This window comes from Neolamprologus brichardi, chromosome 7, assembly GCF_056152115.1.
Source record: "Neolamprologus brichardi isolate AB-2024 chromosome 7, ASM5615211v1, whole genome shotgun sequence".
In the NCBI taxonomy this organism is placed as follows: domain Eukaryota; kingdom Metazoa; phylum Chordata; class Actinopteri; order Cichliformes; family Cichlidae; genus Neolamprologus; species Neolamprologus brichardi.
The window spans coordinates 11,233,129-11,260,100 of NC_142110.1; the positions used below are offsets into that span (position 1 = coordinate 11,233,129).

General features: G+C 39.8%; 3 protein-coding genes across 5 annotated transcripts; 1 reads left to right on the forward strand and 2 right to left on the reverse strand.

The window, feature by feature from the left end:
• Positions 1-1,100: 1,100 nt before the first annotated feature.
• fkbp4 (FKBP prolyl isomerase 4) lies at positions 1,101-8,323 on the reverse strand. Its single transcript, XM_087843100.1, has 11 exons — positions 7,894-8,323; positions 7,235-7,379; positions 6,884-7,026; positions 6,057-6,177; positions 3,386-3,542; positions 2,847-2,937; positions 2,669-2,752; positions 2,390-2,575; positions 2,121-2,264; positions 1,610-1,705; positions 1,101-1,503 (listed from the first exon to the last, which is right to left on the reverse strand). Exons 1-11 carry the CDS (start codon positions 7,990-7,992, stop codon positions 1,402-1,404), a joined length of 1,368 nt encoding a protein of 455 aa, XP_087699226.1. The 5' UTR covers positions 7,993-8,323; the 3' UTR covers positions 1,101-1,401.
• ddx11 (DEAD/H (Asp-Glu-Ala-Asp/His) box helicase 11) lies at positions 8,133-19,688 on the forward strand. Of its 3 annotated transcripts, none has more exons than XM_087843099.1 (28): positions 8,133-8,434; positions 9,032-9,174; positions 9,264-9,479; positions 9,570-9,656; positions 9,761-9,897; positions 10,472-10,529; positions 10,666-10,773; positions 11,878-11,965; positions 12,076-12,278; positions 12,382-12,456; positions 12,651-12,728; positions 12,817-12,863; positions 12,947-13,026; positions 13,128-13,169; positions 13,403-13,470; positions 13,558-13,596; positions 13,691-13,826; positions 15,462-15,596; positions 15,686-15,798; positions 15,884-15,956; positions 17,167-17,270; positions 17,366-17,515; positions 17,630-17,698; positions 17,800-17,900; positions 18,497-18,581; positions 18,690-18,765; positions 18,847-19,001; positions 19,087-19,688. In XM_087843099.1, exons 2-28 carry the CDS (start codon positions 9,046-9,048, stop codon positions 19,117-19,119), a joined length of 2,685 nt encoding a protein of 894 aa, XP_087699225.1. In that variant the 5' UTR covers positions 8,133-8,434; positions 9,032-9,045; the 3' UTR covers positions 19,120-19,688. The 3 variants fall into 3 exon arrangements, with proteins under 3 accessions (XP_087699225.1, XP_006789464.2, XP_035762989.2); XM_006789401.3 differs by lacking the exon at positions 8,133-8,434 and adding an exon at positions 8,587-8,693; XM_035907096.2 differs by lacking the exon at positions 8,133-8,434 and adding an exon at positions 8,707-8,939.
• On the reverse strand, positions 19,318-25,311 carry washc1 (WASH complex subunit 1). Its single transcript, XM_006789403.2, has 11 exons — positions 25,199-25,311; positions 24,568-24,708; positions 23,512-23,623; positions 23,268-23,414; positions 21,802-21,938; positions 21,561-21,696; positions 21,282-21,477; positions 20,963-21,127; positions 20,603-20,761; positions 20,036-20,107; positions 19,318-19,949 (listed from the first exon to the last, which is right to left on the reverse strand). The coding sequence occupies exons 1-11, from the start codon at positions 25,204-25,206 to the stop codon at positions 19,804-19,806; spliced, it is 1,419 nt and encodes a 472-aa protein (XP_006789466.2). The 5' UTR covers positions 25,207-25,311; the 3' UTR covers positions 19,318-19,803.
• Positions 25,312-26,972: the final 1,661 nt, after the last annotated feature.

Sequence of the window (26,972 nt, forward strand, 5' to 3'; positions counted from 1 at the left end):
AACATTTAAAATCAGGTCAATTTAATTTTGCTTAACCTATAAACAAATTCCTCATCATAGAGCACAAGTCCAGCTGAGGAGTCGTCCTCCTCGTGTGACACTGTCAGCAGATTCTTTATTTTGCACACTTTGTGTCGATGGATACATCACAGGTTCTCAAGTTCCTCACGTGACCAACGAAAAGTGGGAGGAAATGCATGTACAAGTCAAAAATATCACACGCAGCTGAGTTGTGTCCATTTGTTTATTAAATCCTTCTGTCAGGACAGAACAAGCAGTGACTTTCCCCCCAACAAAGATGAGCTGTACATACAACCCACAGCCATGTTTTTAAAAAACCGGGCCTCTCATTTGGTTTTTCCACCCCCTTTCCTGCAGGCACTGCTGACTAAAATGAATAAAGGTTCATTTAATCCTCTCGTGTACAGTCTAAACCTGAATCTGACAAGCCAAATATGTACACTTTCATACAAGTACTTTTTTACAGTAAATTAAGACTTAACTGCTTAATACTCGAGGGCGTCCAGGAGAAGCTAATTCAGGTACTTTCTACTGTAGCTGCTTTAAAAATGTACATATTCCAGTTAAGTAAACTGTTGTATTTGTAGTTTTGAGAACAATACAGAGATCACAAGCACAACACTAGGAAATAAAAAGTACAAAAAATCATTTCCAAAGCAGAAGGTGAACAGTCCTGTACCCTAGGGGTTAAAAGTGAACTCCATTTTAAACTGAGAGAAAAGCTCCAAGTCTGACAGCTATTTCACACCAACATCTTATTACTCCACCTATCCACAGTGCTGCTACATACATACTTTGGGACATAGGCACTAACATTGAAAACACAGTGGATCTATGCACACAGCCATCACAACTCTAGGAATTGATCAGTAGGCCCGTGAGGAGGCTCGGATGGACAGCAAAAAACATAGGGTGGGTCCGACAGAAGGTAGTGCAAGGTGGGGGATGGTCTAGCCCTTGACGGGTGAAGGTTCTGAAATTCAGCACTTAACATTTTGGATGCAATTCCCCCCCACACTTCCCAAATTCTTTTGAAACCACATGCACAGTTCAGAGTTGAGGGGGAGGGGTTTGGGGGGGGGGGGGGGGGGGGCAGTAGGACTGTAGCATACAATTCATTTAAATCCACGTCCCACGGTGCCTGACGACACCTCACCCCATAGTCGGCTAGCTGCCACAGCAAAAAGCCCATCAAGAAGAAAGCCAGCGAGGACGTGCCCAAGGTCAGTGCTGTTGATGACATACTCATTCGCACACACAAACAATCACACCTTAAACACAAATGGCCAGAGTTACAAAAGTCTGAAGTACAGATGAACCGCAGGAGAGAATAGGAAAGGGAAAAAAAGAAAAAAGAAAAAAAAGAAGCTGCGTCTTCATCTACGCTTTTGCTTCACCCCCAGCTTCCTTTTCTCCGTTTTCAACCTCCATCGCATCTTCTCCATTCTCCACGCTCTCACTCTTCCCCTTCTCTGCTTCTTTCTGTTCAGGAGACACAAAGCAGTTCAGCACACCTTCACTTTTTGCCAAACCTAAAATCGTGCTTATCACACCCTCTTGTGGCTGTTTTAGTAAACAGATCCATCACCTTTGAATCCCTCTCTGCAAATTTCTGGAACATGTTGGCATAGATGCGTTTGTCCTTCTCGTGCTGCTCCTTTATACGTTTCTGACAAAGTAGCACCTGGAAGAACATAAAGCAGACGTCACCCTGCTGTATTTCCAGATATGTTATGGGTACAACAACAACCGAAAGTCTGGATATGCAGAACTGTTGTTTTATGACCAGTGACCTAAAAGAACAGCGTTTTCAATCCCAGAAGCACAGTCATATTTGTTCACCCATCCTGATTTGTTACTAAATGAATCCAGTATAAACTTTGGTTTACGCCATGAAAATAAATTAAACTCAATTAAACATTCACCTGTCTTATTTTAGATGCTAGTACAATAAAATTAGACACATTAACCAAACTGAATTGTAACTGCCATAACAGAGAGAGACAGAATTCTTTTTAAATTAAATATTAGCTTAGATTGATTAAATTTCAACGTTGAAAGCTGCCTGAATTACACTTAAAAAGCACACTGTGTTATACCTGGTTCTTGGCAGCCTTGTTGGCAGGGTACAGCTGAACCACCTTTTGGAAATCATCTCTCGCCTTCTCAAACTCGTTCATTCCAAACAGTGCCTCTCCCTTTCGGAATAACGCCTTTTCATTGGATGCATCCAACTCCATCGACTATAACATAATTAAATATAATTACATAAATATAATTAAATGTTTTCAGTATTTAAGCAAAAACCAAGACAAACCACTGATCATACACACGTGCTGCTTTAAGACAAAGAACAGGTACCAGATACCTTGTCACAGTGTTCCAGGGCTTTGTTTGGCTCCTGTAGTTTAAGGAAGCACATGGCCAAATTCAGGTGTGCAGCGAGCTGCAGTGCTTTCGCCTTCTTATCGTCCTCTTCTGACAAACCAGATTCATGTTCCAGCCATGACACAATCCTTTTGTACTGCACTGATGCATGCTTATATTTTCCCTCCTGAAGCATATAAACCATTGCATCACAAACCATCTTGAAATCCAAGACAGGATCACTTCTTACATTTAAAACAAAAAACAAAACAAAGCAAACCTTAAAATACTGTGTTCCCTTCTCTTTGACAATGCTGCTCTGCTCCAGCTTTTCCGATGTGTTCATTTCCCATGATTCCTTAGCCTAAAATAGAAAGAACACATTTTCCTTTTTAGATGAAAATATTGTAAATGAGCATCTAAAGTGCTGCTGTGTTTGCCACACACTCCCACCTTACCTTCTCAAAGGCTGTTAGTTTAATCTTGTACTGCAATATCGCTCCACCAGGAACGTTAAACTTTGCGTTTCCAGCATTCCCGAAACCATATCTAACAAATCAGACAAACATATCATTATCATTAGTCATGAGTAAAAGGCACAAAAATCACTGCTGGTGTGCAACTTAAAAACCATTTCAGTTCAAGGTATTGGATACTGCAAAAAAACAGATAATTCTGCAGCCATTTTCCTGTTTAATCACATTGCAAAGCTTAACCGTTATAGTTGATTATATTAGTCATTACTCATGCTGTCACTTAGCTTAAAACCAAAGACTGCACAACTATCCAGTTAAAAATTCATGTAGCTAATTCCTGCAGGGATTAATGTTTATTTACTATTACAGCAGCATCTTTAAACTGTTGAAATATTCTGTAAAGAGATGCTTGAGAGCTGCAGAAAAAGCAGTTCAAGAGTCTAAAATTGGACTGACTTCATATGAACATAAAATGTCACCACTATGAAATTAGTGGTAAGAATTTGCACATGTGAACATACTTAGGTTTAATTGTGAAGACCGCCTCCTCTCCCTGTTCCATAGCCATGATAGCCTTCTCGACTCCAGCTGGCAAACCGAAACTTTCGCCATCTCCAATTTCAAACTTTAATTCCCTCTCGTCAAATACACTGTCATCGCAGGTCCCTATCACGGTTACTGAAGAAGACAAAATGTTCAGGTTAGTTCATATCCCACTCAGTCTTGATTTCTTGGCAGACTGCCACATTACAAAGTCAGCCATTTCTAAAGTGTCAGAAGTTCTTTTCCATCATTTGGTCTCATTTTTAGGAACTTTAAGAATTCTGTGTAATGGTACTGGTATGATTACAGACTCAGTTTCTTAAAGAAACCAAAACTGTCTTACAGCCATCTTTGAGCATTTACAGTCACACTGATGAGCTGGAGACCCGAGTAGACATTCCTGTTATACTTGTGTGCATATTTGGTGGGCTGAAATGTAAATTCTCCCCAAACTCCCAAAAAGTTGATTTTGTTCATCTAGACGTAGCGGTTTCAGTTGGAGAAACATTTTGTCACTCATCCATGTGACCTCTTCAGTCTCAGCTGATTGCAGGTTTAACCACGCTTATAAACAGTACCTTTGCAGAATGATTGAAACTAGCCCACTGAGTGAACAATGGGCTCCTTGATCATTAATATGCAAATTGTCATGACCATTGATCAAAGACCATTGATTAATGGCCATAAGTACTAGGGGTGCAACGATACACAAAATTCACGGTTTGGTTTGGTTCGATTCTTTGGTGTCACGGTTCGATATTTTTTCGATACAAAAAAAATGTTTATGCCTTTTTAATTTGTCATTTATTAAAATTATAAATATATATTTTAACTCAAACATACAGTTTTTAAATTTAATGTTGCTGAAACAACAAAGTAATAAAAAAATAAATCTATCTGATCGAGCAATCACTCATCTTTGGAAAAGAGAGTTTATTACAGAGAAATGGCTCTTTCCAAAATAAAAGCTATACTATACGCTTCTTCTGGGCTATATTCTCAGCAGCATATTAAACATATCAGGTCCCCATAAGGAGAATCATGTGCTAACGGCTGTCTAAATGACTCGGGTAATTTGTAGCATGCGTGCTTGTTGTTTTTGTCTGCTTCCACTTGTCTTTGCACTAGGATGATGTCGGAGTAAATGTGCAGTCATATTCGTCGTGTTCCCACTAGTGCTGTCAGCGTTAATCTCGTTGAAATTACGTTAACGCCACAACACGGCAAATCTCCGTTAATGAGCTACCGCGGATCGCCCCCTGCGTGGGGCTGGACGGCGTCAACACGTTAACGAGCTAACTGCGCTAATGCACTAGTTCCCACCAATGTAATTGAGCATTGCGTGGCACATCTGACATACTGTGTTACTTTTGTCCATGATGCGCTTACCTTCAGGGTCATACGTCACATGAAAACCAAAATAGTTCCAAACGCCACATCTGAATGAGGGTGGGGGAGGTTCAATTTGCCATGTTGCAACGAGAGCTTAACTTCTGTCTCGCTAGCTTGCCCTGCGCTCAGTGAATCTGCGTTCGACTACTCCGCCTAGGCTGCACTGTTGAGCGCAGATCCACTGAGCGCTCAACACAGACAGCATCGTCAGAAGAAAAGTTGATAAAATAAATTAGAAATTTTGTATTGTTCGATACATATGCGTACCGAACCGAAAGCACTGTATCGAACAGTTCAATATCGATACGAGTATCGTTGCACCCCTAATCAGTACCATTCATAGAGAGTTGTGGAATGGCTGCAACCACAGCATAACACAGTTGGTCCAAAGGGGGGGGGGGGGGGGGGGGGGGGGGGGAGGAACAAAACAAAAGAGAACGCCACTCAGGCTCGCAGACTTGGAAAGTATAATCGAGGTTTTAATCAAGCCCAATAGATCACCTGGACCATTACTGAAATTGGAGATCTGCGGGTTTACCTTTGAATAGCTCTATATTGTAGTGGTTTAGACCAGCGGTCCCAAACCTTTTTTGCGCCACGGACCGGTTTATGCCCGATAATATTTTTCACGGACCGGCCTTTAAGGTGTCGCGGATAAATACAAAACAAAATTAACAAAATAACGCTGAAAACCGATAAAAACCCTGAAAACCATACATTTCACACCAGAGCCTCAACTCTCGCGGCCCGGTACCAAACGACTCACGGACCGGTACCGCTCCGAGGCCCGGCGGTTGGGGACCGCTGGTTTAGACACTGACTTGGCAAGTAAAATGCTGCTCGTTTAACTCCAGCTGGAGTCACAAATCCTTCCGTGGTTGCGCCTAGAAGTGTAAAACTCACAAATCAAACATGCAAAGCTACTTGCTCTAGCGACCCCTTGTGACAAGGGCGCAGCAGAAAGTAGTTTCTTCGTTATGTCTGCAAGTCCACTCTTGGTGACAAAACCAATCGGTTACTGAATTATTATTCAGTGGGTTTGTTAAAACATAATAAGGGACATATAAAACCATAACCAAAGGCAACGCTGTTTCTTTTAATGCTGTTTCATTTTCCCTGTGGGATCCCTTAGTTTGAAAAGATTATTATCCTCAATATGATCTTACTTAAACATATTTAACCAGGAACTGTACTTTCCAAGGATGGAAATATAAAACATGAAATTAATTGTATCAAACACATTTCTGGATGCATTACCTTCAACAGCTGCTCCTTCATTAGGTTTAGAATATCCCTCTCCTTTAGTGATAATGCGTCTGATGATTCCTCCATCCTCTTCTTCAGTTATGTCTTCCCCTCTAAATTCAAACAGTTCCACCTATAAGCATGTAGACATGTGACAAAAAATGCATATCTTTTCATTAAAAAAACAACAACAAAAAAACAACAACTTTTCCAATATAATTTCCAAAGTTCCCAATTTTTTCCTCAAAAGATTAGTTCTTTTGGGGGCAGGGGGTGGGCAGTCATTCAGGTTTGTATTTTTTTCCTTTTCCTTTTCTTTTACTGTAGTCTTTAAACAAAAGGTTACAACAGTTATTCTAAATGTATGAAAAGGCAACAATTGGTTTTATACAAAACAATAAAAACAGAAGGCTGTATAACAATTTTTAACACCACCAGAAGCAACAACTATAAGCACAGTGGAGATTCAAATTGTGAAACTGCTTATCATGATTTGCTTTTTTGCAAGTCTGGCCAAAGAGATACCACTTAAAGAGATAAGCATTATCAGAAAAATTATTTAAGTTATTCTAAATGCTAAATTTAAGCATTTTATGATCCACAGCTGAAATCCACTGCAAAGACAACTGAGACAGACTGACTGAAATAAAGCTGGCTCTACTACACATTTCAAAGACTTCAAAGCAGCGAGCCTGACCTCACTGCTTTGCAATGTGTAACCTGAACTGTAAAGGTAATTTATAAACGTGGAAGCAAAAAGATTGTAAAGTATTTTGTACTCGCTGAATTGAAGCCACTTGTCAATTTCTATCCTATCATGGGAGCCCAGATATACTTACCTCAAAAACAAGAGTGGCACTGGGTGGTATCTTGGGTGGGCTGCCTGCAGAGCCATAGGAATACTCTGGCTTACAGATGAGCTGGCACAACTCCCCAGTTTTCATTGTGGCTACACCGATGTCCCAAGCCTTTATTACTTGTCCTATGGGGGGGGGGGGGGGGGGGGAGAGTAGATTAAAACTCACACTTTAAGGCTTTTCTTGTCTCAAGCTGCCCCTCCCTTTTTTGGTTTTGTGGTTATGTGTTACCTTAAATGCATTCTGGTTCATTTCCTTTAGTAAAAGGTCATTTTTTAAAACGTAGAGAAAATCCTGCACTGATTGTGCAGCTATAACAAATATGAAACTAACCTTTGCCCAACTCAAAGGAAAACTTCTCTCCTCTGTCTCTACTGGAATCAAAATGAGTCCCGTCCAGAAGTGTGCCCACATAATGTACAAACACTTTGTCGCCGGACATAGGCAGTTCTGTGCCTGTACCTTCCCTTTTGATCACCTGGAGAAAAAGGTAAGACGAGAATTTATCAAAGAACATCAGAAAGCAATTTCTTGAACATGCTTGTGATCGCTGCCTTGCACGCGCACCACGCACTTCGCTTAGTGAACGACTAAATTGCAAACTTATTTATTCTGAATGAAGGCCTATATATTTAAAGCCCTCAGTATGTGTTTCATTGTGGGATAAAATATTGAATGTGTCCATCAATAAAAGGACAGTTGTTTCTTCAAGGCTCCAGATCCTTCTAGAAATGCAGACCGTTTCATTGACAGCTAGTCTTTTTTCTGACATTCTGGTGCTGAGTTAGTTCTCATAACTGTGACGCTACATACCATTATAAGGTGTTCCTAGCATTAAAGTTAGCTTTCGTTGTATTTTTTTTTTTTAAATCAGTGTATGCGACAGCATAGCTATCGATAGCTAACGTTAACCTAGCCGAACAGTAAACAAGCTGTCAGCTAACCACTCAGCTAGCTAGGTGCTGAGTACCAAATCAAGCACCATTTTTTACCTTTAAAACACCCCCATCTTTCTTTGGTGTGATGTCCTCTCCTTCCAAGGGGATTGTATGTTGTACTTCACTTGTTTGTTCCTCTGCAGTCATCGTCATGAAGCTGATCTGTCCCTTCTCTGCCTTGCACAACAATCCAAACTAACACTGGCTAATAGTGACGGTGGCTAAAGCCCCTACTACTCCTCAGATCAAGTGCTGCAAGCAACAACCTGATCAACGTTTACTAGCTGGCTTAACTTCCTCGAGAATACAGCACAACTTCCAACTAGCAACAGAGGTCCTTTGCTATAGTTCACCAGTCACGCTGCTATCAGCTTATAATACGAGGTTTACGCAATGTTGCCTTCAGTCCACGTTATCCTGCAATCTGGCATCTCACAGACGCTTAAAGAAGGGCAGAGAACTTTCCAGACAGTCTAGGAGGTACCGGGGGGGAGGGACCAGCGTAGTTGACGTTAAATATAGTTTAAAGGATCTACCTGGAAGGCGGCAGCAAATCCAACGAGCAATACTCATGCTTATTTTACGAATATTTTAGGTCAGTACTCAAATTGCTAATATCAAGGCTAGATCTGACATTCTTTGTCATCAAACAGTGTTACAGTAAATTACAAAATCGTGGATAAATACACACAACCCCGTCCGCACAAACGTTACTTTACATTAAAACATGCACTCCTTCTCGTAGCTCGTTTCCTATTGGCCAGACTCTGTGACCACTTCTGTTTTTTGGCGCGGTTGTTGAATAGCCCGGAATTGACAAGTAAAAACAGACATTATTTTACATGATATACACGGTAAGAAACGGCAGTACTATTTTCCCAGATTTTGATTGACGTTCGCTAAAAGATACGATTGTAAGGAGAAAGATTGCTAGCTAGCAGAACGCTTCACTTTAAAGATAGCTGAAAAGCTGTCGGTTTTAAATGTTAGCTGCTTGACGCAAAGTATTGGTGAACAGGTAAGGTTTTTAGTTAATGAAGATTTAGTTATTGTAGTAAAACGAGCCCAGCCGAAAAAGGAATTTGTCGTCGATTGAAAAGGTGCTTTAATCGGTTGTTTGTAGAGGCAAGTCAAAGTTCCATATCAGAAATGAAATGTTGAAACTAACCTTTGCTTTTGTGTTTCCTTCCAGGAAGGTTTAGGAGCATGGAAAATAGTAGGGCACAGTTTCCATTTCCCTACCAGCCTTATAACATCCAGGAAGAGTTCATGCAAGCCCTGTACAGTGCACTTGACAAAGGCAAAGTTGGCATCTTTGAAAGTCCCACTGGAACGGTGTGTACTAATGCATGGGGAAAAGCATATCTGTGCAGAAGCTGTTGGACTTCAATAATAAGTGTTTTTGTCTATTTATGTCAATCTAGGGCAAGTCACTGAGTCTGATATGTGGAGCACTGAGCTGGCTCACAGATTATGAGGAGAGAAAGAAGCAGGAGGCAGCTGCTCTGTTGCAGGAAGGAGAAGCAGCTCTTTCCACTAATGCTGCTCAGTCCTCTGCAGTCAGTTCCTCAGCAGAGCTGGACTGGATCACTGACTTTGTGCAAAAAAAAGCAGAACGTGATTTAGTGTCAAAGTTGAAGGTGAGGAAAACTTGGATGTGAAGTGTATGTGAAGTCTGAATTTTAACTTGCTCAACCGCGTTTGCTTATTGTTGATTGGTTTGGTGTCAGGAGGAAGAATTGAAGAGGAAGAAGAGAGAAGAACGGTTAGAAATGATCCGAAACAATGTCCAGCTAAAGTATGCGGTTAAACGAAAGGTGAGCCATCATGCACATGAGCATTTAATGGAACTTTACTTGGATATTAAAATTATTCCAAGTCATTTAATACAAGTGAATGAAATGGTTTCGTCTGTTCATAGAGCTATGAAGAGGATGAGGCATTCAAGCTGCTTCAGCTCAGTAAAGAGGAGCAGGTCGAGGCAACGGGAGATCAAGAAGACGAGGAGCTGATCATTGCAGAATATGAGAGCGATGATGAGTCAAATATTAAAAGCAGGTGAGGAAGACTGATTGTTATAGTTTCCTATTTTCTAATTAGTTTGAATTCATCTTGAGTTTTTGGTTACAGTTCAGTTTAGTCTTTGTTAGTTTCCAGAGTGGATTTGCTTGTTCATTGGCGCGATTGTTGCTAAGCAGCAGTCCTAGTACATGTTGTTGTCATTGGCTATTTTTCTTCTTCTTTGCCTGCTAACTAGTCTCGCACCATGTGTCATAGACAGAGTGTTCATATGCCAAAACGAGCAGCTCAGTTGTGCATCGCGTGCTTCTATTTAGATTTTCAAAATTTTGTTTCTGAAATATTAAACTTTTCTCTGATAATACAGTCCCATTGATTTTGAATGGAGCACCAGTCCTCTCTCAGTATGCTAAAGGTTGCTAGTTCAAATACAACATGGTACAATTTTCAATTTTTTTTTTTTGTGTATCATACATCAGTTATCGTTAGTTTGAGTTTATCTTTAGTTATATATTAATAAACTAAGTGAGGACTTGAATTAATGGGTAAAATTAATAAATAATCCAAATGAGAGTCTGAAATTGACAAAGGATTTCTTTGCTTGCATCCTCAGATTCTTTGGAGCTGAAAAAGATGAGGATGATGAACTGGTTGAAGAACATGTTACTAAGGTATGAAATTTCACATTGTAGCTGTAAGAGTTAAATGGGTTGGATGGATGGATATATTTATAACAAGAACATAATTATAATTATGACCATCGGACATTCCCCTGATGTGGAACTGTGTTCATATGCATATCTGTAGATTTACTACTGCAGCCGCACTCATTCCCAGTTGGCCCAGTTTGTCCATGAGGTACAAAAGAGCCCCTTTAGCAAGGACATCAGTGTGGTCACACTGGGTTCACGGCAGGTATGTACCCAGCAGTGACTGGAAAAAAATAAAAATCTTTTTTACTGTAGAAAAAAAAATGTTTATACAGTCATTGGTACACACACACAGAAACACACAAATGTCATAATTGGTTGAGTACATAAACATCTTATCTTATTAAAGTAACACAAACAATATATGAACATGAGCTGGTAAATTTTTGCATGGATCTCTTCATCCTGTTCACTTATTCATTCAATAGATGTGATTATACTTTTTTTCTTGAAGTTGCTTTTGACTGTTTCTCCATGGTGCCTCTTTTGTCAGCTCGAGTACTTGAGAAATTCCTGGCAATTTCCTTTTAATTCCTCAAAGTAACTGACTGGTATAATTTGTCTCTATTTTTTTTGTCAGTAAAAGTACAGATTGTTCATAAAGCACGCCACCAAGTCTTTCTGTTTGTTTACCTACTGGCAGTTTTTCCTTCATAGACCAATTTTTCCTGCTCCCACCCAAAGAGGTTTTAAGCATAGCTAAAGGAATCTCACCAACATGCTTTGTTAACTAGGTTTTATTATACAGGTGTAATAACTATATTTTGTTTATCAAATGGTCAGAAATAACAAATAAGTTAACAAAGGTTTATTGCCTTTGACGTATGCAGACTCTTATGTGTGTAATCAGCCTGTTAAAGGCTTTTTCAAATGTAGGAAAAAACCTGATCTTGATTTTCAGAGGATAATAAAGCCAAGAAGACATTTGCAGAACAGGATATGATGGGGAACAGTTATGAAACAGTCTAATTCTGAAAGAGTCCTTTTAGATTCTGACAGAACTATCAAGTAGCACCTAACAACAGCCAGCTCTGGGAAGATTGGCCTGTTAAATCCTCTACATGATAGGAAAAAATGGAGAAACAAATGCAAGATAAATGGTGTTATGTTCTTTTCTATAGCACATTGAACAATCTAGTTTGTGTCTATGTAGAAGGAGTGTATTTCCTTTATGAAATACACAGTATTCAAAGACGTTGTACTTGAGACTTTACTTGGCATTGCACACAAACTATTACATTTATTCAATCAATAAAACTGTGACTCTTGACACTGACATCTGACAGTGTCCTGTTATAAAATTCTGCAGAATCTGTGCATCAATGAAGAAGTGCGGCGGCTGGGCAGCATCCAGCGCATAAATGACCGCTGCATGGAGATGCAGAAAAACAAGCACGGTGAGAGGCATTTTGTGGAAGAATTGCTCTTCTTACAGAAATTATTTTAACCTCAGGCTTTATTGATTTTTCTCGAGAAAGCCTCTTTCATCTCTCCTTCCATTTTGTAGAGAAGCATCATCACGAAGAGGGTGTAAAACGTAAGCGAGGCCCAGCAAAGAGCGTGTGTCCCTATTATAAGGCTTCAGCACTGCAGCAGATGCGAGATGTAGTTCTGGGGGCTGTTCATGACATAGAGCAGCTTTTGAAGCTGGGCAGAGAAACACACTCATGTCCTTATTACTCTACACGTCTCGCTATTCCCCCTGCACAGGTAACTGAGTCGATTTGTCAACAAAAGCTACTTGGTTACTGTATTTCTCCTACAAGATCTGGTTTTCATTTAATGTCTTTGTGGTTTGTTTATGTTGGTGTAGCTGGTTGTGTTACCTTATCAAATGGTGCTTCATGAAGCTACAAGACGAGCAGCAGGTGTCCAGCTAAAGGGACAGGTACAATTATATGTCTGGTATTCTTCTTCCTGTCTTAAAAATATAGAAAACAAGTGTTTAAAATATCTTGGCAGTATTAAGAAATATATTTCTTCTCTTTTCAATTGTATTATCTGAAAATAATGGATACAAATATGACCAAATGACTGAGTGATAAAGGGATATAAAAAAAGTTGTTGGGGTATCTTTTACAGGTGTTGATCATAGATGAAGCTCATAACCTTAGTGACACTCTCTCCTGTATACACAGTGCAGAGCTCAGTGGAGCACAGGTGAACACATTATTCTATAACATGCACAAAATACAGATTTCTGAGACGATTCTTCCTTGTGATGTTCTAATGTTTCAATTTTCTGCAGCTTTGTCGTGCTCACTCCCAGCTCAGCCAGTATGCTGACCGCTATAAGTGAGTCTTAGAAAGTTCGCTTATTCGGAAATTGATCGCACCTCTCCTTCTTTGTATTGATATTTTTGTTTCTTAAATGCCAGGAGCAGACTGAAGGCAAGGAACCTGATGTACATTAAGCAGATCCTGTTTGTGATTGAGGGACTTGTTCGGGTGCTGGGAGGTGAGTGTCTGTAACAAGCTTAGTGAGAGTAATAGCTGGACAGTAAAATCTAATTTTGCAATGCACCTCATTTTGATATTTGTTCCTATTTGTTCTTCCAGGTAAGGTGGGGCAGAGTCCACAGAGCCAGACTACACAACCAGGTCAGTCAATGATAAACACATAAAGTTATGGTCTAAAGTTTGCATGCACTCATAGTCATGAATATCAAGGTAATGTGAGGCTTTTAATGATTTCTTTGAGCTTTCCTTTTTCCAAGATGGAGTGATTGTATAGCATGCATCTTTAGTGTCTTTAAAAAATGAATTAGTTGTGCAAGTTTGAATTTATTTTGGAATTTCCAAATCTGTAACTATGTTTTTTTTTGTTCTTCTAGGAACAGAAATGCTCACCATCAATAACTTTCTCTTCAAGGCTCAGATTGACAATATAAATTTGTTTAAGGTAGTTGGTAATTCTGTTAGGAATCACAATCATTTTAATTGCACAACTCATTGAAACTACAAGCTCTCATTGTCATTCTTGCTGTAGTTACAAAGATACTTTGAGAAGAGCATGATCAGCAGGAAGGTAAGTGTGATTTACCTCATACAAAGACGGTAAACGTCTGAGAGTTCACTTATGTAAAATTACATTTTTACCACCCTGGTTTTTCTCTCTGCAGCTGGGGGGTTTTGTGGAGAAGTACGCAGGCTCAGGTGTGACTCTGCACACACACTGCAACAACAAGGAGAACCGGCGCACAGAAGGCTTAAACCGCTACCTTCAGACCCTACAGAGCAACCAGAACCCTGGAACAGGTCAGCTGTGTATTTTGTTACCCACAAAAATAATATTTAAATAATTTTCAGGACAAAATAATATTTCTGAGAATTGCATCATTATTGGAGGCATAGTGTATATACTGAAAGAACGCCTCACTGTACATAGTTTTTTAATGAGTCACAAAAGTACTTTTGAAGATCTAAGATGTTCTGAAAGTTTTTTACCCTTGACTTTTTGCATGATGTTGTGTCGGAACAGAACTGTGAAATAAAAAAAAATCATGTAATAATATTCAATGTAGTAGATACACAATGGATGATATATTCAAGCATAGATACATAGTCTAATAACCAAGCCGTACCACTCTGATCCCCACAACGATATAAATCACAAAGACACAAATAGTCCCTGCTTCAGGGGTTATACTACCCATCACAATATAATATAAAGATTAGAGTTTTATAGAAATAATTATTCTGATTGTTTAACACTAATTTTTATCATCACATCTTCAGACTTTGAGGAGCTTGTTCAATTCCTTGATGCTGTTAAATGAAAGGCAGATTGTGTTAAAGCTCTTTTTAGGTATTCTATACTAAGTTTTACAAATTATTTCAACAGTTCAGTACGAGAATCAATTTCTAAAACAAACTGCTGGCGGAGAAAGGCGGAGCACACTCTGGATTTGTCTCCAGTCTGAAATGAACTGTATATCAATGAGTATATCACAATCAGAATTTTGTTGTGGTTTCTTAATTATAATGTTTATGGCTCATTTATAAAGTCCATCCATCCATCCATCTTCTTCCGCTTAACTGGGGGCGGGTTGCGGGGGCAGCAGCCCAAGCAGAGAGGCCCAGACCTCCCTCTCCCCAGCGACCTCCTCCAGCTTGTCCGGGGGAACACCAAGGCGTTCCCAGGCCAGCCGAGAGATATAATCTCTCCAGCGTGTCCTGGGTCTGCCCCGGGGCCTCCTCATTTATAAAGTCACCTGATTACTTTAAGGTGGTCAGACTCACTTGAGATGAAGAAGAGCTAAAGTAGATGATAGCAGAAAGTTTCACAGTATTCAGATGCACACTCAGCTTTTGCAGTGAATCAATTTCTAAAGCACAGAAATAATTACTGTTTTAATTCAGTGCATTAAAAAATTATAAGGATTTGTAAAACTGCACTTGGGTTGCACGGGTAGACATTTTTAAATGGAAAAAAATAAAATAAAAAAATTTGTCTCTGATTCCAACATACAAACAAACTGGAATCCAGCCCAACATAAAACATCAGGCCGAACATTATTTCTCTGCTTTTAGTGAGTTTTACCAGCCAATATACCCGACTGGTGTTGTTTTTAACCTTATGACTCTGAGTATATGTTGTAGGGGAGCAAAAACTGCCACAAAGAGGCCTTTGAGTAGCTTGGCAGGCATGTCTCTCTGTCTGTCAGTGCAATAATGTCATAACTGTGCGGGATGAAGTCATAATATGTGATGACACCTTATGGTTAGGTGTGTACAAATCAAAATAAAAGGAAAGTTCAAAGTCACAGACGTTGCAGTTGGTGTGATGTCATCTCAAAATTGTTATTGTTTTTTTTTTTTGTTTTGTTTTTTTTGGGGGGGGGGGGGTTAGCGTTCTTAGAAATTTATTTTGTATTCTTGTTTTGTGTGCAGTTCCTTCAGCTGACCAGCAGGAGTCCGTAGAGGCGGAAAAAGTCCTGTCTGCATCTCCAATGATGCAGGTTGAGGGTTTCTTCATGGCTCTCACTAACAGCAACACTGACGGCAGAGTGGTGGTGCACAAACAAGGTGCCGTTTTAAACGCACAGCACAAAATAAAGAACAGTTATGACATCAACGCATTACAGTGTAAAGTACACCCTTTGCTTATTTTACAGGGTCTTTGTCGGAGAGCAGCGTCAAGTTCCTTCTGTTGAATCCGGCAGTCCACTTTGCCCAGGTGCTGAAGGAGTGCAGAGCAGTCATCATTGCAGGAGGAACTATGCAGCCTGTGAGTTGTGTTAAATCCTCTAAAAATAAACTGAGCTGTTGCCGCGTATCTTTTATCTTTCCACTCTAAAGGATGTTATATGTAGGTTTCAGACTTCAAACAAGAGCTTCTGTTTTCTGCTGGGGTGGGAGAGGAGCGCATCACTGAGTTTTCCTGTGGTGAGTGGCCCATTTTATAACACAACAGTACTTTGTGGAGCTCCCCCTTTCGTGTTTTTATTATGCACTCTCGCTAAGTGACGAGATTATCAAGATTTCTGTTTGTGGGAAATTTTGATAAAGGGAATAATTAGACTGCTTGACAAAAATGATGACAGACATTTAGATGGAGTTCTAATTTGTGGAAAATACAAATATAATAGAGTCTGAAAGGGACACAGCTGCTGCAGACAAATCAGTGGTGTCACTGTCTATAACTGGAAAAGTGGAATGTGAATCTGCTTACATATTAAGCACTTTGTTTAGCAACCTGGAAAAGATCTATTATATTAATAAAGTTTAAGTAGAAATAGGTGCCCTGTTTTAGGCTCATATATTAATGCTTAATAAAATGAAATAATTTAAATTGTTTGTAGCCAACAAGCAAAAAAGTTGTCTAAGAATATATATGTGTTATTCATCATCATTATTTATGTCCATTAGGGAATAAACTAAATGTTTAGACTCTTTGAAAATACTTGAGACCCTCTGACTGCCTGTGGACAAAAGTCTGAGGGAATAGTGACTTTTTCTAGAGAAATAGTTGATCACCATGCAGTGATTTATTTATTTATTTATTTATTATAATTTTGATCTCTTACCTCAAACATGGTCTGCTCTGGAGCTGGTTAAATCTGCTGCACAAGTTACCATGGAGATGTCCCGCAGTACATGGCGAACTGCCTTTATGATACTGAAAACTCAGGATTTACTCCGAAGTTACCTGGACAAGCACAAATCCTGCTTATCCCATCACGATAGTTATGTTATTTACTTATATTGTATTGTTACATTATTATTGTTCAGTTACAGACTTAGGGGGGGATCTACAGAAATAGCCTTTGTACTTTTTGAAGACTCCCAAAAATTGATGTGTTTAGATGGATGATTGTTTACAGGCAAAGCAGAGGAGGAAATACAAGACATCTCATGAACTAAACCATAAATTAATCCACTGTACACAAACTTTAGCCCAACCTATAACAAGTTTAGTTTTGTGCTCTGTGACTCATTTTGTGACATTTGAACATGATCTTAATTCACAACATATACAAGCCTTAGTGGTTGTGCATAGGTTGACTGAAGTGTATTAGTGCACGAAAATAACATAAGAATATTAGTTTGCATTAATGCATTTAACATGATAAATAACAGAAATTTTGCCCGCTAGGTCACGTAATTCCTCCGGAGAACATCCTTCCTCTTGTGTTGTGCAGTGGCCCATCTGGTCAGGAGCTCGAGTTCACTTTCCAAAACAGAGACACGCCTCGAATGGTAACTCACACGTGCAGAATACTGAATGAAGTTTGCGTTGTTATTCATTGGTTACAGTTGTGTCATTTGACTGATGCACATTTGTTTGTTTGCAGATGGATGAGACCGGGCGCATTCTCTCCAACATTTGCAACGTGGTTCCCGGGGGCGTGGTGTGCTTCTTCCCTTCTTACGACTACTCGAAGAGGATCATTTCTCACTGGGAGGCCAGTGGTACACTTACTCGATTGGCTAATAAGAAGAAGGTACATTAGCTTTATATATTACTGGAAACTACTTAGTAAATACTCAAGTCACTAAAAAGAGTCAAAAGACATCTTGTCCTATAGTCTCCTAATTATCTAATCACACCTCCTCAGATCTTTCAGGAGCCAAAGAAGGCCAACCAGGTAGAGCAGGTGCTAAATGAGTTTTCCCGTTGTATCCAGGTAAAACTGCACTCTTGACACAACCGATCTCATGACTAAACTGATGATCATTAGGATTGTGTTTTACCACTGCCAAGCAATGATTGTCTTTTTTACTTTAGAGGTGTTCTGCGGACTGCAGTGGACTCACAGGAGCATTGTTGTTCTCTGTGGTTGGGGGAAAGATGAGTGAGGGAATCAATTTCTCCGATGATTTGGGCAGGTAATTGAAGGGCGCCGAACAAGCAGTTGTACACCGTTTTAAAGCAGGGAAAGTCAAAGTCATTTTACATCATGGGCCACATTCAGCCCATTTTGATCTCAAGTGGGCTGGACCATTGAAACTGGCCTTTCAGTCAGTGAAAAGAACTACTACTACTTTTAGCTGAGATGTCTTAATATAAGAAAAAGACACAGAATTCTTTCCATTACCCAGACTGTGCTGTAATTATAAAACATGAAGTTTCTGTTCACAGAAAAAAATTCCTATTTTTTTTTATTTTTTATTTTTTACTGTAATAAAAAGACATTTCTAGCTGATAGTGGGGAAAAAACAAGAACTTTTATGTCATTTAATTATTTATCTGTTACTTAATTACTTCAATGTAGTTTGAATGGCCATGGGGGGAGGTCTTTATCAGCAAGAGAAGCAGGAAAATGTATTAAAATACAGTTAAATATAAAATGTATGCCCTCCTTCACATTTTCTAAAACCGTGCAGTGAGCCAGATTGAAGTTTGGCCACTGGGTCTTAAATTTGAAACCCCTGGTTTAAAGTATATCACACTAATCTGTGTGGTTTTGTGCTTTTGATAACAGGTGTGTAGTGATGGTGGGAATGCCCTATCCAAACATCAAATCCCCAGAGCTGCAAGAAAAGATGTCATATCTGGACAAACACCTGGTGAGACTCTTTACCAGCAGCTTCTACTGTGACTTCATTGTAAATAGAAGATTAGAGGGAAGGCGACATGCAGCTTAGTATCAAATCCCATCTTTTTTTCTATTTCAGCCTCACAGTCAGGGGAGGAGTCCAGGACAAGCTCTAATAGAAAACCTCTGCATGAAGGCTGTCAATCAGTCTATAGGTACAGATAACGAAGTCATTGATACATATCAATATCAAAATACAGTTTTATTAACTTGTGCGTGATATCCTCTGTTCAAAGGAAGAGCTATTCGTCATCGGGGTGACTATTCCTCCGTTGTGCTGTGTGACAGGCGTTACTCCCGGCCTGCTACGCTCTCTAAACTTCCCACGTGGATTAAAGATCGCACTACCACACACACGACGTTTGGCCCTGCTTTTGCTGCCTTACGAAAGGTGAGGAACATTATTGTTAAAAACGTCCCCTTCATGATTGACATTTTAAATTTTCATATTTTGTCTGCATGTTCTTCTTTCCTAGTTCTTCCTGGAAAAGAAGCAGAAACAAGTATAGTTCCTCTCCCAAAGGACCCAACTAACATCTCCATAATATTCACAGAGACTTGTGTTAGGATGATAAGAAAATGATGTGCAACTGCAAGAGGGGGAAAAAAAGAGACACAAAGTTCAATATCACACCACAGGCTTTTGAACATCTTGTACCCTTGTGAGTGCTGCTGGTTTAAAAAAAAATCAGTCAGGCAGTTTTTCAGTTTTCATATTTATTTTATATTTCATTTTTTGTACACTCTCTACATCTCGTTTTATTTAATGGTTGGAGAATGATGAATTTGATGGCACGATGCAAGCAAAGGCTAACGGGGCAATTAACACTTCTAGTCAGGGTTATCGGTCTGAATCTCATAAAAGAAAATGACTTCTCATCTGTTTTTAAGTTTGGCTTGTTAAAAATTACTTACTGAACAGCTACCACACATATCAGGCAGAGCGCTGGCATAGCAAATACATGTGACTGATTTACTCCTGAAGTTGTTCATAGAATTCAAAGCAATGTGTTATGTAATGCAAAGCCTGCAGATCCGTTCCATTATCATCGTTTAACATGGTCTGCTTAAATTAAACATCAATAACTTGTTTGATCATTTGCATTTTTTTAATAGTATTTCTGTGTTAGAAGGAAATTAAATCATTTTAAATAACTGTATCAAAGGGCATCGAATGTAGTGTTCGTTGTCCATTACGCTTCCCAGTCGTCATCGTCTGTTGTTGCTGTATGTGGGGCAGGAAGTGGGGGGATGACATCTGACATCCTCGCAAATGCCCCAGAAGGACCGGCCGGAGCATCACCTGACTCTCCACCAGCTGGACCCTTACCAGATATTCCTGGACAGAGGATAGAAGACATTATGCAAATTCAATCACTAATATCAGTATTTTCAATTTCATTTGCTATAAAACGGGCCTCTAACCTTTTCGTCGCATAGCAAGTTTGTTGAAGAGATCAGACATAAAGTCTCCACCACCGGCGGCCGCTCCCACTGCTATTTTAGAAGGAAAAAAAAAAGTGAGTAAATGAATAACCATGCTACCAGTATTTTTTTTTTAAATTTGCAATTGGAAGAGATTATGGTCTCACTAATTCCCCAGTGCTGCACTTCAAAGTGAAGTATATAATTACAAGACTTTTTTTTTTCCTTAATCTAGTTATTCAGTCCAGGCAGTTCTCTTGAAAAAAGAAAGAAATGTAAGGTCATGACCTGGCGAGAAAATGACAAAGGGCCAGAGATATGCTGTCTAATATTAGGTAAAACCGTTTTTAAATATAGTCGTTGGTTGGTATGAAACTGAAGTCACACAGTTAAGCATATGTGATAGTCAAAAACGATCTCATCTTAACATGCAGTGTGAAACACTGTATAAACTCCTGGTTGAATACTAATTAGGGGCTGGTCACGCTCCGCTTTGACTGCATGACTGCCGTGTGCTCATTAATAAAACATGGGCAGAACCACATCCGCGCCCAAACCATCTGACACCTTGTTCTTGCTCCTTTTGTTTCTTCTTCTCCAGCTTGCGTTCCTTAACGTTGCGTAACTTGGCTTTGCCGATGCCCCCGGCGTTGCGGATAGACTCCAGCAGGCTGGCACGGCCATCTGACGGCTGGACCACCTCGCTGGGTGCACCCGACACAGGACCTGTATTTAGAGGAGCCAGTGAGTCAGTGTGGTCTGGGTTTACATCACTGAGGTCAATCTAATTTACGAGGACAAACATCATTTAGTTCGTGTGTGTGTGTGCATAACTGAGGGAACAGGCTTTAAGACGCTGTCAGGTTCGCTCCAAGTCAGCAGTGCAGAGCCTGTACGAGACTACTGACGTGCATAAATATGACAAACCTGAACTTGGCACTTGGGAAACTTCTGCGGAGCTGTCTGCAGGAGGGGGTGGTGGAGGTGGCGGAGGAGGAGCTGACACCGGAGGTGCGGGAGGGAGGGAAGGCTCCGGAGGAGGGGGCGGGGGAGGTGGCGGAGGTGGTGTGCCATCAAGCTGGAGCTGAGTTCCTGAAACAAGCAGATGAAATATGACAAACAGCTGTATAACAGTGGAAGAAAATTTGATCTATTTATGTACCATCTTTTCGGATATCACAAAAAGCTTCACAGTAAAAGTCAAATGGGCACAAAATGATTGAGATTCACAACGTAAGACGTCTACCTGGTGCACTGCTCTCCTCAGAGAAGCAGGGCAGCTCGGGGATGTTGTGTGTGGGTCCCGAGGGGGCAAATCCAGGTCCGAGGTCTGCGCTGTAAGACAGGTCGTCTGCAATACCTGGCAGGTCTGGCAGGTAGGACGGCACATCTATCTCAGGCACTTGACCCAGGTCTGGCACATAGAAATAACTCTCTGCTATCTGTTAAGAGAAAAAGAAAACCATGATTACGTTTTAACAGATCTGATCCTTCACAGAAAAAAACAGGAAAAGTCAGAAGGTACCTGTCTCTCCAGTTGCTCTCTCTTTGTAATGGACAGAGGAGCATCGAATGGTTTATCTTCTTTTTCCGTCTCTAGTGTTGTGTGCGTTTTTGTCACTGCTCCCGCCAAAGGATCAAGAAACACATATTTCTTATATCTTTAAAAAAAACAAGACACACAAATTAAAACATACGAGAGAACATTGAAATCAGTCAGTGTTTACAATAAACATCTGTGTCTGTGCTGGCGTGTGCAGACTCACAGATTTTCTGTGGTATTAAAGAGCAAAAGAGAGCTGACAGAAGAGATGTTACGCGGCAGACTGCCCAATCCTTCTTCTGTCTCATCCTCAGTCTTCTTCTTATTTCTCACGCACACAGGGAAATACACTAACTTCTCCTGAAAGGAAGAAAGCAGGACTTGGAGTGAGAAGGAGATCAAGAAAATGTTAACGAAATCTTTAGCAACGCATATCGTAAATGTCATGCGCATAGATGCACACGCACACAAACTACAACACCAAGTTATATGTATTGCTTCTATTGAGGGGGGTACTGAATAATGCATTTCAGCATCAGAGACAAATGCCAGCTCTATTTTCTTTTTTGTTCCCTTCCCAAGCCGACAAATACACACAGATACACAAACACGCAAGCACAGGCAGGAAAAAATATTATTTTTATATTTTTTCCTGTTAGGTTTTCTATAACGGTGAAGGAAAAACAGTGGTGTTTGCTATAAATAATGCAGGAACTTGCGCTGAGCAGAGCACATACACACACGAACCACTTGGGGGAAAAAAACCACATCTCTTGTCACTGTGCGGTGACACAAATACAGCTGGGTTCTGATATCCCATTTACATACATCACATACAGTATGTGACAACTTCAACTGTGACTCATGTGTAGTTAAATCTACAGAAAAGAAGGGACATGCCTGTTGCGGCTTTCGATATATGATTGACAAGCTGCATTTTTCTACAAGTCTATGTTGTTTTCACCTCCTTTTTACCTCCTGAATAAGTACTAAATTGCAAGTAAAAGCAACAGAGTGCACATACAATTGGCTGCTGTGCACTGCTTTGCAGTATTTTTTAAACAGACAACATAACCTACTTGGCCTGAAAATGTTTACTTAGCAAAACAGGAAATACGCAGGCCGAGTGGAGAGATATGCATAAACATGTTTCACAAGGTTTACAGGGCATTCACATCCAGTCAAGCATTCACTTGAAATATCAAAGTTTTAAATCAGGTCAAAATAAAATGTGTGTAATTTAAGGTATTGCCCACATCATTATGGATATAACCAAGACAGTGGACACTGGATATGTACATATCATTCTGATCACCCTCTCCTGCAAATGCTCTAAAGCTTTAAAGTGGTTTGCCCAGCAGTCTGCATAAATATGACCAGTGTGCTCAGAGTCCCCATGCCCTCATTTGACTAGAACGTGAGGTGTGGATAAAAGCTATGTAAATAAAATTAACCGTGTCCATATTCCTGTTTTCTACCTGCTGTTTTAGCAGCATGAGCTGAACAAAGAAGCAGCAACACTAACTAGTCAGCAAACTCTTTTAAGACATCAGCTTTAGAACACTTTGCGAAAATAAAATATGCAATGTGGCTCTTAGCAAGTCACAGTCATCATTTTCATCATTTTGAAAATTGCTTTTCAAAACCTTTGCTCTTTTCCCCCCCAGCATTTTAACGTGTTTATCTCACCTGCAAAGCCTTTTCATCAAAGGGTCGCAGTTTATTCTGTATTCTGTGTCGGGGCCGGGTTTGTGATGAGGGGTCTGTAGCTCCAGCGAAGATAGACAAGTAGTCCTGAAGTTGATCTGGGGCTGGGTACTTGGCACTGGAGAAAACCTATATGCACATAAAAGAACATTTTTACTCCTTTTTTCTCCTATATTGTGCATCAGAACTTAAAAAGCTGCCGTCTAGGGTGAAGATTCAGTGTTACCTTGGTGGCTTTCTTGCTGCCTTTAATCTTGTCGACACGGGCCTGAGCTAGTCTGATCCGGTCAGTGATGCTCTTGAGCTGGTGACGGTTTTTCTCGACACTTTCTGACACCCTGCAAGCAACAACAACTGAATATGGGCATATGCACATCTACACACAAAGGATAACCGTATGTCAAGGATACTGCACAATCCAGTTCTTTATTATATATCCTGCAGTCCCGAAACCCCCCAGAAGGAACTGAAGACTCTTACAATTCATTGAGATTATGTATAAGTATCAAATGCCACTCTCATGTTTTATCAGTGATCTACTTATAAAAAGCTCATGTTTCAAAAGTTTACATGGCCAAAACTGTTCTGTTCATAAATGTTATTGTTTCCATGCTGTCACAGGCAACACCTCCTCCGTTTTCAGGGTGCCAGACAGGACCATCTGTCCTCAAGCAGCTGCTGTTTGTTAACGGTGCAATCTATTAAATATGACAAAGCTTTTTGGCCCATCAGCAAACTTGCAACAGCTGCTGTTATATCTGCTACCAATCCATTTTGTGCATTATTAAAACCTGTTCTTTTGTGGTTAAACACTCTTTGCTACCTAGCCTGAGATGCAGAGATCACTACTGTTGAGTTTTTTAAAAACTCTGTAGCTTTAAAACTTTTTGCCATTTTGAAAATCTGATAAGCTAAAATTGATCAAAGTAACCTTTAAATAAATGACACTAAAAATGAAAGAATCCCTGAAACAGGCTCTGGAATACCATCTGGCTCACTCCTACCCTGAATAAAATGTAGTGGTATAAACTGAAGGAATAAAACAATATCAGTAATAATGAATTTATATAATACATTGTATTACTACAATGTAACCACAAACAACAATGTAATCTCCCTATTCATTTCATATTCATCCCCTATTTGCAACCATGAAAATGTAAACAAAGAAAAAGACTGCAGACCCAGTGATTCAGTTTACAACCAAGAGTCAAACACTGCAAAGACCAACCTGTAAACTGTAAACTGTGTGTGTGTGTGTGTGTGTGTGTGGTGGGCTTGCCTTCTGAAGATGTCTGTAGAAATGTTCTCCAAGTACATCAGTGCGTCTGCTATCTGATGAACAGCCTCCTCCCTCCTCAGGTCGGGCTGGATGAGAGGCACAGAGTACACCTGGCCCTCCAGGCAGTGCTTCTGTGTCATCCTGCAAAGCAAGAGAGCAACAAAGTTGAATCAAGCTGTACAACTGTGTTGTAATGGCATATTCTGATAGTAAGGATTGCATTCCTGACAAACAATATTGTTAAAAATACCATGCTGAGTATCAAATTTATGAGGGCTTATGACATATGGCAATCTCTCTCGCTGTCTCTGACTGACACACACACACACACGCACACATTTACTTCACATCTGACTCTCACATGACGGCGCAGGAATATTATATCATTTTTAAAACCACAGCACTATGTGGACTCTTTTTATCGTCTTCAGCTGGTCAACATTTTCTAAAAGCTAATAGCTCGAACGGTAAATAAATCTACACCCAAATTGCTGAAGATATTATATTTCAAACAGCTGATCTCCGTAATGACATAACCCGACATCTGACACCTCTTAATCCTAAATGCAGAATATCCGTGAGCATAGCCATACCCGTTTAAAGACTTATTTTACTAGAGAGACAGTCTCACCTGACCATGAGTGTTGTTTACGACCACAAAAACAGTATAATGAAAAAAAAAAATGTGTCGACGATAGCCACTCGTTTAGCAAAACAACAGTTTCGCACTTCCGCATCCGTGTAGCACGTGACGACTCAACAATTATTGTGTTGCTTTCAGGCACACTCGGAAATCTCTCGTTTAGTGCACCCTACGCTTGAACTACGTCAGTAAACCGAAGAATTGGCTAAGAGCAGAAGTAAATGCCAAGAGCACTTCTCAGAAAATGTGTAGGCTTTCCTGCAGAATTCTACAAAGAATTCTGGACAATTCTAGCACCAGTTTTTTACAGAACGTTGTTGGAAATCAAAGAAAAGGGCAGACTTCCATCAAATATGAATTCTGCAAACATTAATCTCCTGCTAAAACCAGGCAAAGACCCTGTATATCCCTCAAACTATCGTCCAATATCCCTTATAAATGTAGACCTTAAAATAATCTGCAAAGCTCTCTCAAAGAGATTAGAGAAAATAACCCCCCTCTTAATTCATCCTGACCAAACTGGTTTCATAAAAGGTAGGCACTCATCAACAAATACACGTAGATTACTTAATTTGATAGACTACTCATACAGTAAAAACCTTGAAACTACAATATTTTCTTTAGATGCAGAAAAAGCATTTGACAGAGTTAACAGGAAATTTCTGTTTGCAACTTTACACAAATTTGGTTTTGGAACCTCTTTCATTAACTGGTTAAAAATATTATACAATTTCCCAACAGCTTGTGTCAAAACAAATGACCAAACATCCTCCAGCTTCTCTCTCCTGAGGGGCACCAGGCAGGGATGCCCACTCTCCCCTTCACTGTTTGCAATTTTTATTGAACCACTAGCAGCAGCAATTAGACAGAATTCAGTAATTAAGGGCATAAAATGCAAGAACGTGGAACATAAAATCAGCCTTTATGCAGATGATGTGTTAGTTTTTCTCCAAAACTCACAAACCAATATCTCTGGGGTGATTGAATTGATAAACTCTTTTGCAAGAATATCAGATTACTCAATTAACTGGTCAAAATCTACAGTCCTCCCGATTAATTGCTCCTTCCATAATTCTTCTTCTACACCACTGCAATCGGGAAATAGAAAATATTTACGTATTAATGTTTCTCCCAAGCTTGTAGATCTGACTAAATTAAACGATATCCCACTTTTAAAGAAGGTAGAAGGCGATCTGGCTAGATGGAAATGTCTACCCATATCACTCATGGGAAGGGTTGCCGCTATAAAAATGATGGTCTTACCAAAAATAAATTATTTATTCTCAATGATTCCAACTAAACCGCCACAAGATTGGTTCAGATCTCTAGATTCATATATGTCCAAATTCCTTTGGAAAAATAAACCCCCACGTATAAGCTTAAAAACACTACAAAAGACCAAGGATAAAGGAGGATTAGAACTACCTAACTTTCAGCACTACTTCTTAGCCAACAGGCTTCAATTTATCTCAGGATGGCTAAAACATACCCTCTTAGATGAACCTTGGCTAGATGTAGAACAAACACTTCGCAATAATCTAGAGATTTCAGACCTACCATTTATCAGCTCAAACAGCCAATGACATGAATGCTTCAAAAGCATCAGCATCAGCTTTTCTCTGACAGCATGGTGGGAGTTTCTAAATTTGACGGAGTCTTCATTAATCCCATGCAAACGTACACCTATCTGGAACAACCCTGACATATTACAAAACAATAAAATGATAAACCTTTCAGATTGGAGTGGTAAAGGAATCAAATA

Bases quoted from the DNA above. Each gene is read 5' to 3' on its own strand.
- fkbp4 (XM_087843100.1), bottom strand. From the start codon at position 7,992: ATGACGATGACTGCAGAGGAACAAACAAGTGAAGTACAACATACAATC. The intron at 6,178-6,883 runs GTAAGTATATCT...ACATGCTTATAG, and splicing joins GTGCCACTCTTGTTTTTGAG to GTGGAACTGTTTGAATTTAG. The intron at 2,938-3,385 runs GTATGTTCACAT...CTGATTTGTTAG, and splicing joins GTCTTCACAATTAAACCTAA to ATATGGTTTCGGGAATGCTG.
- ddx11 (XM_087843099.1), top strand. From the start codon at position 9,046: ATGGAAAATAGTAGGGCACAGTTTCCATTTCCCTACCAGCCTTATAAC. The intron at 9,898-10,471 runs GTGAGGAAGACT...TTGCATCCTCAG, and splicing joins GAGTCAAATATTAAAAGCAG to ATTCTTTGGAGCTGAAAAAG. The intron at 10,774-11,877 runs GTATGTACCCAG...AAAATTCTGCAG, and splicing joins TCACACTGGGTTCACGGCAG to AATCTGTGCATCAATGAAGA.
- washc1 (XM_006789403.2), bottom strand. The intron at 23,415-23,511 runs GTAACACTGAAT...ATGTGCATATAG, and splicing joins GCAGCAAGAAAGCCACCAAG to GTTTTCTCCAGTGCCAAGTA. The intron at 21,697-21,801 runs GTGAGTCTGCAC...TTTTTTTTAAAG, and splicing joins TTTAATACCACAGAAAATCT to ATATAAGAAATATGTGTTTC.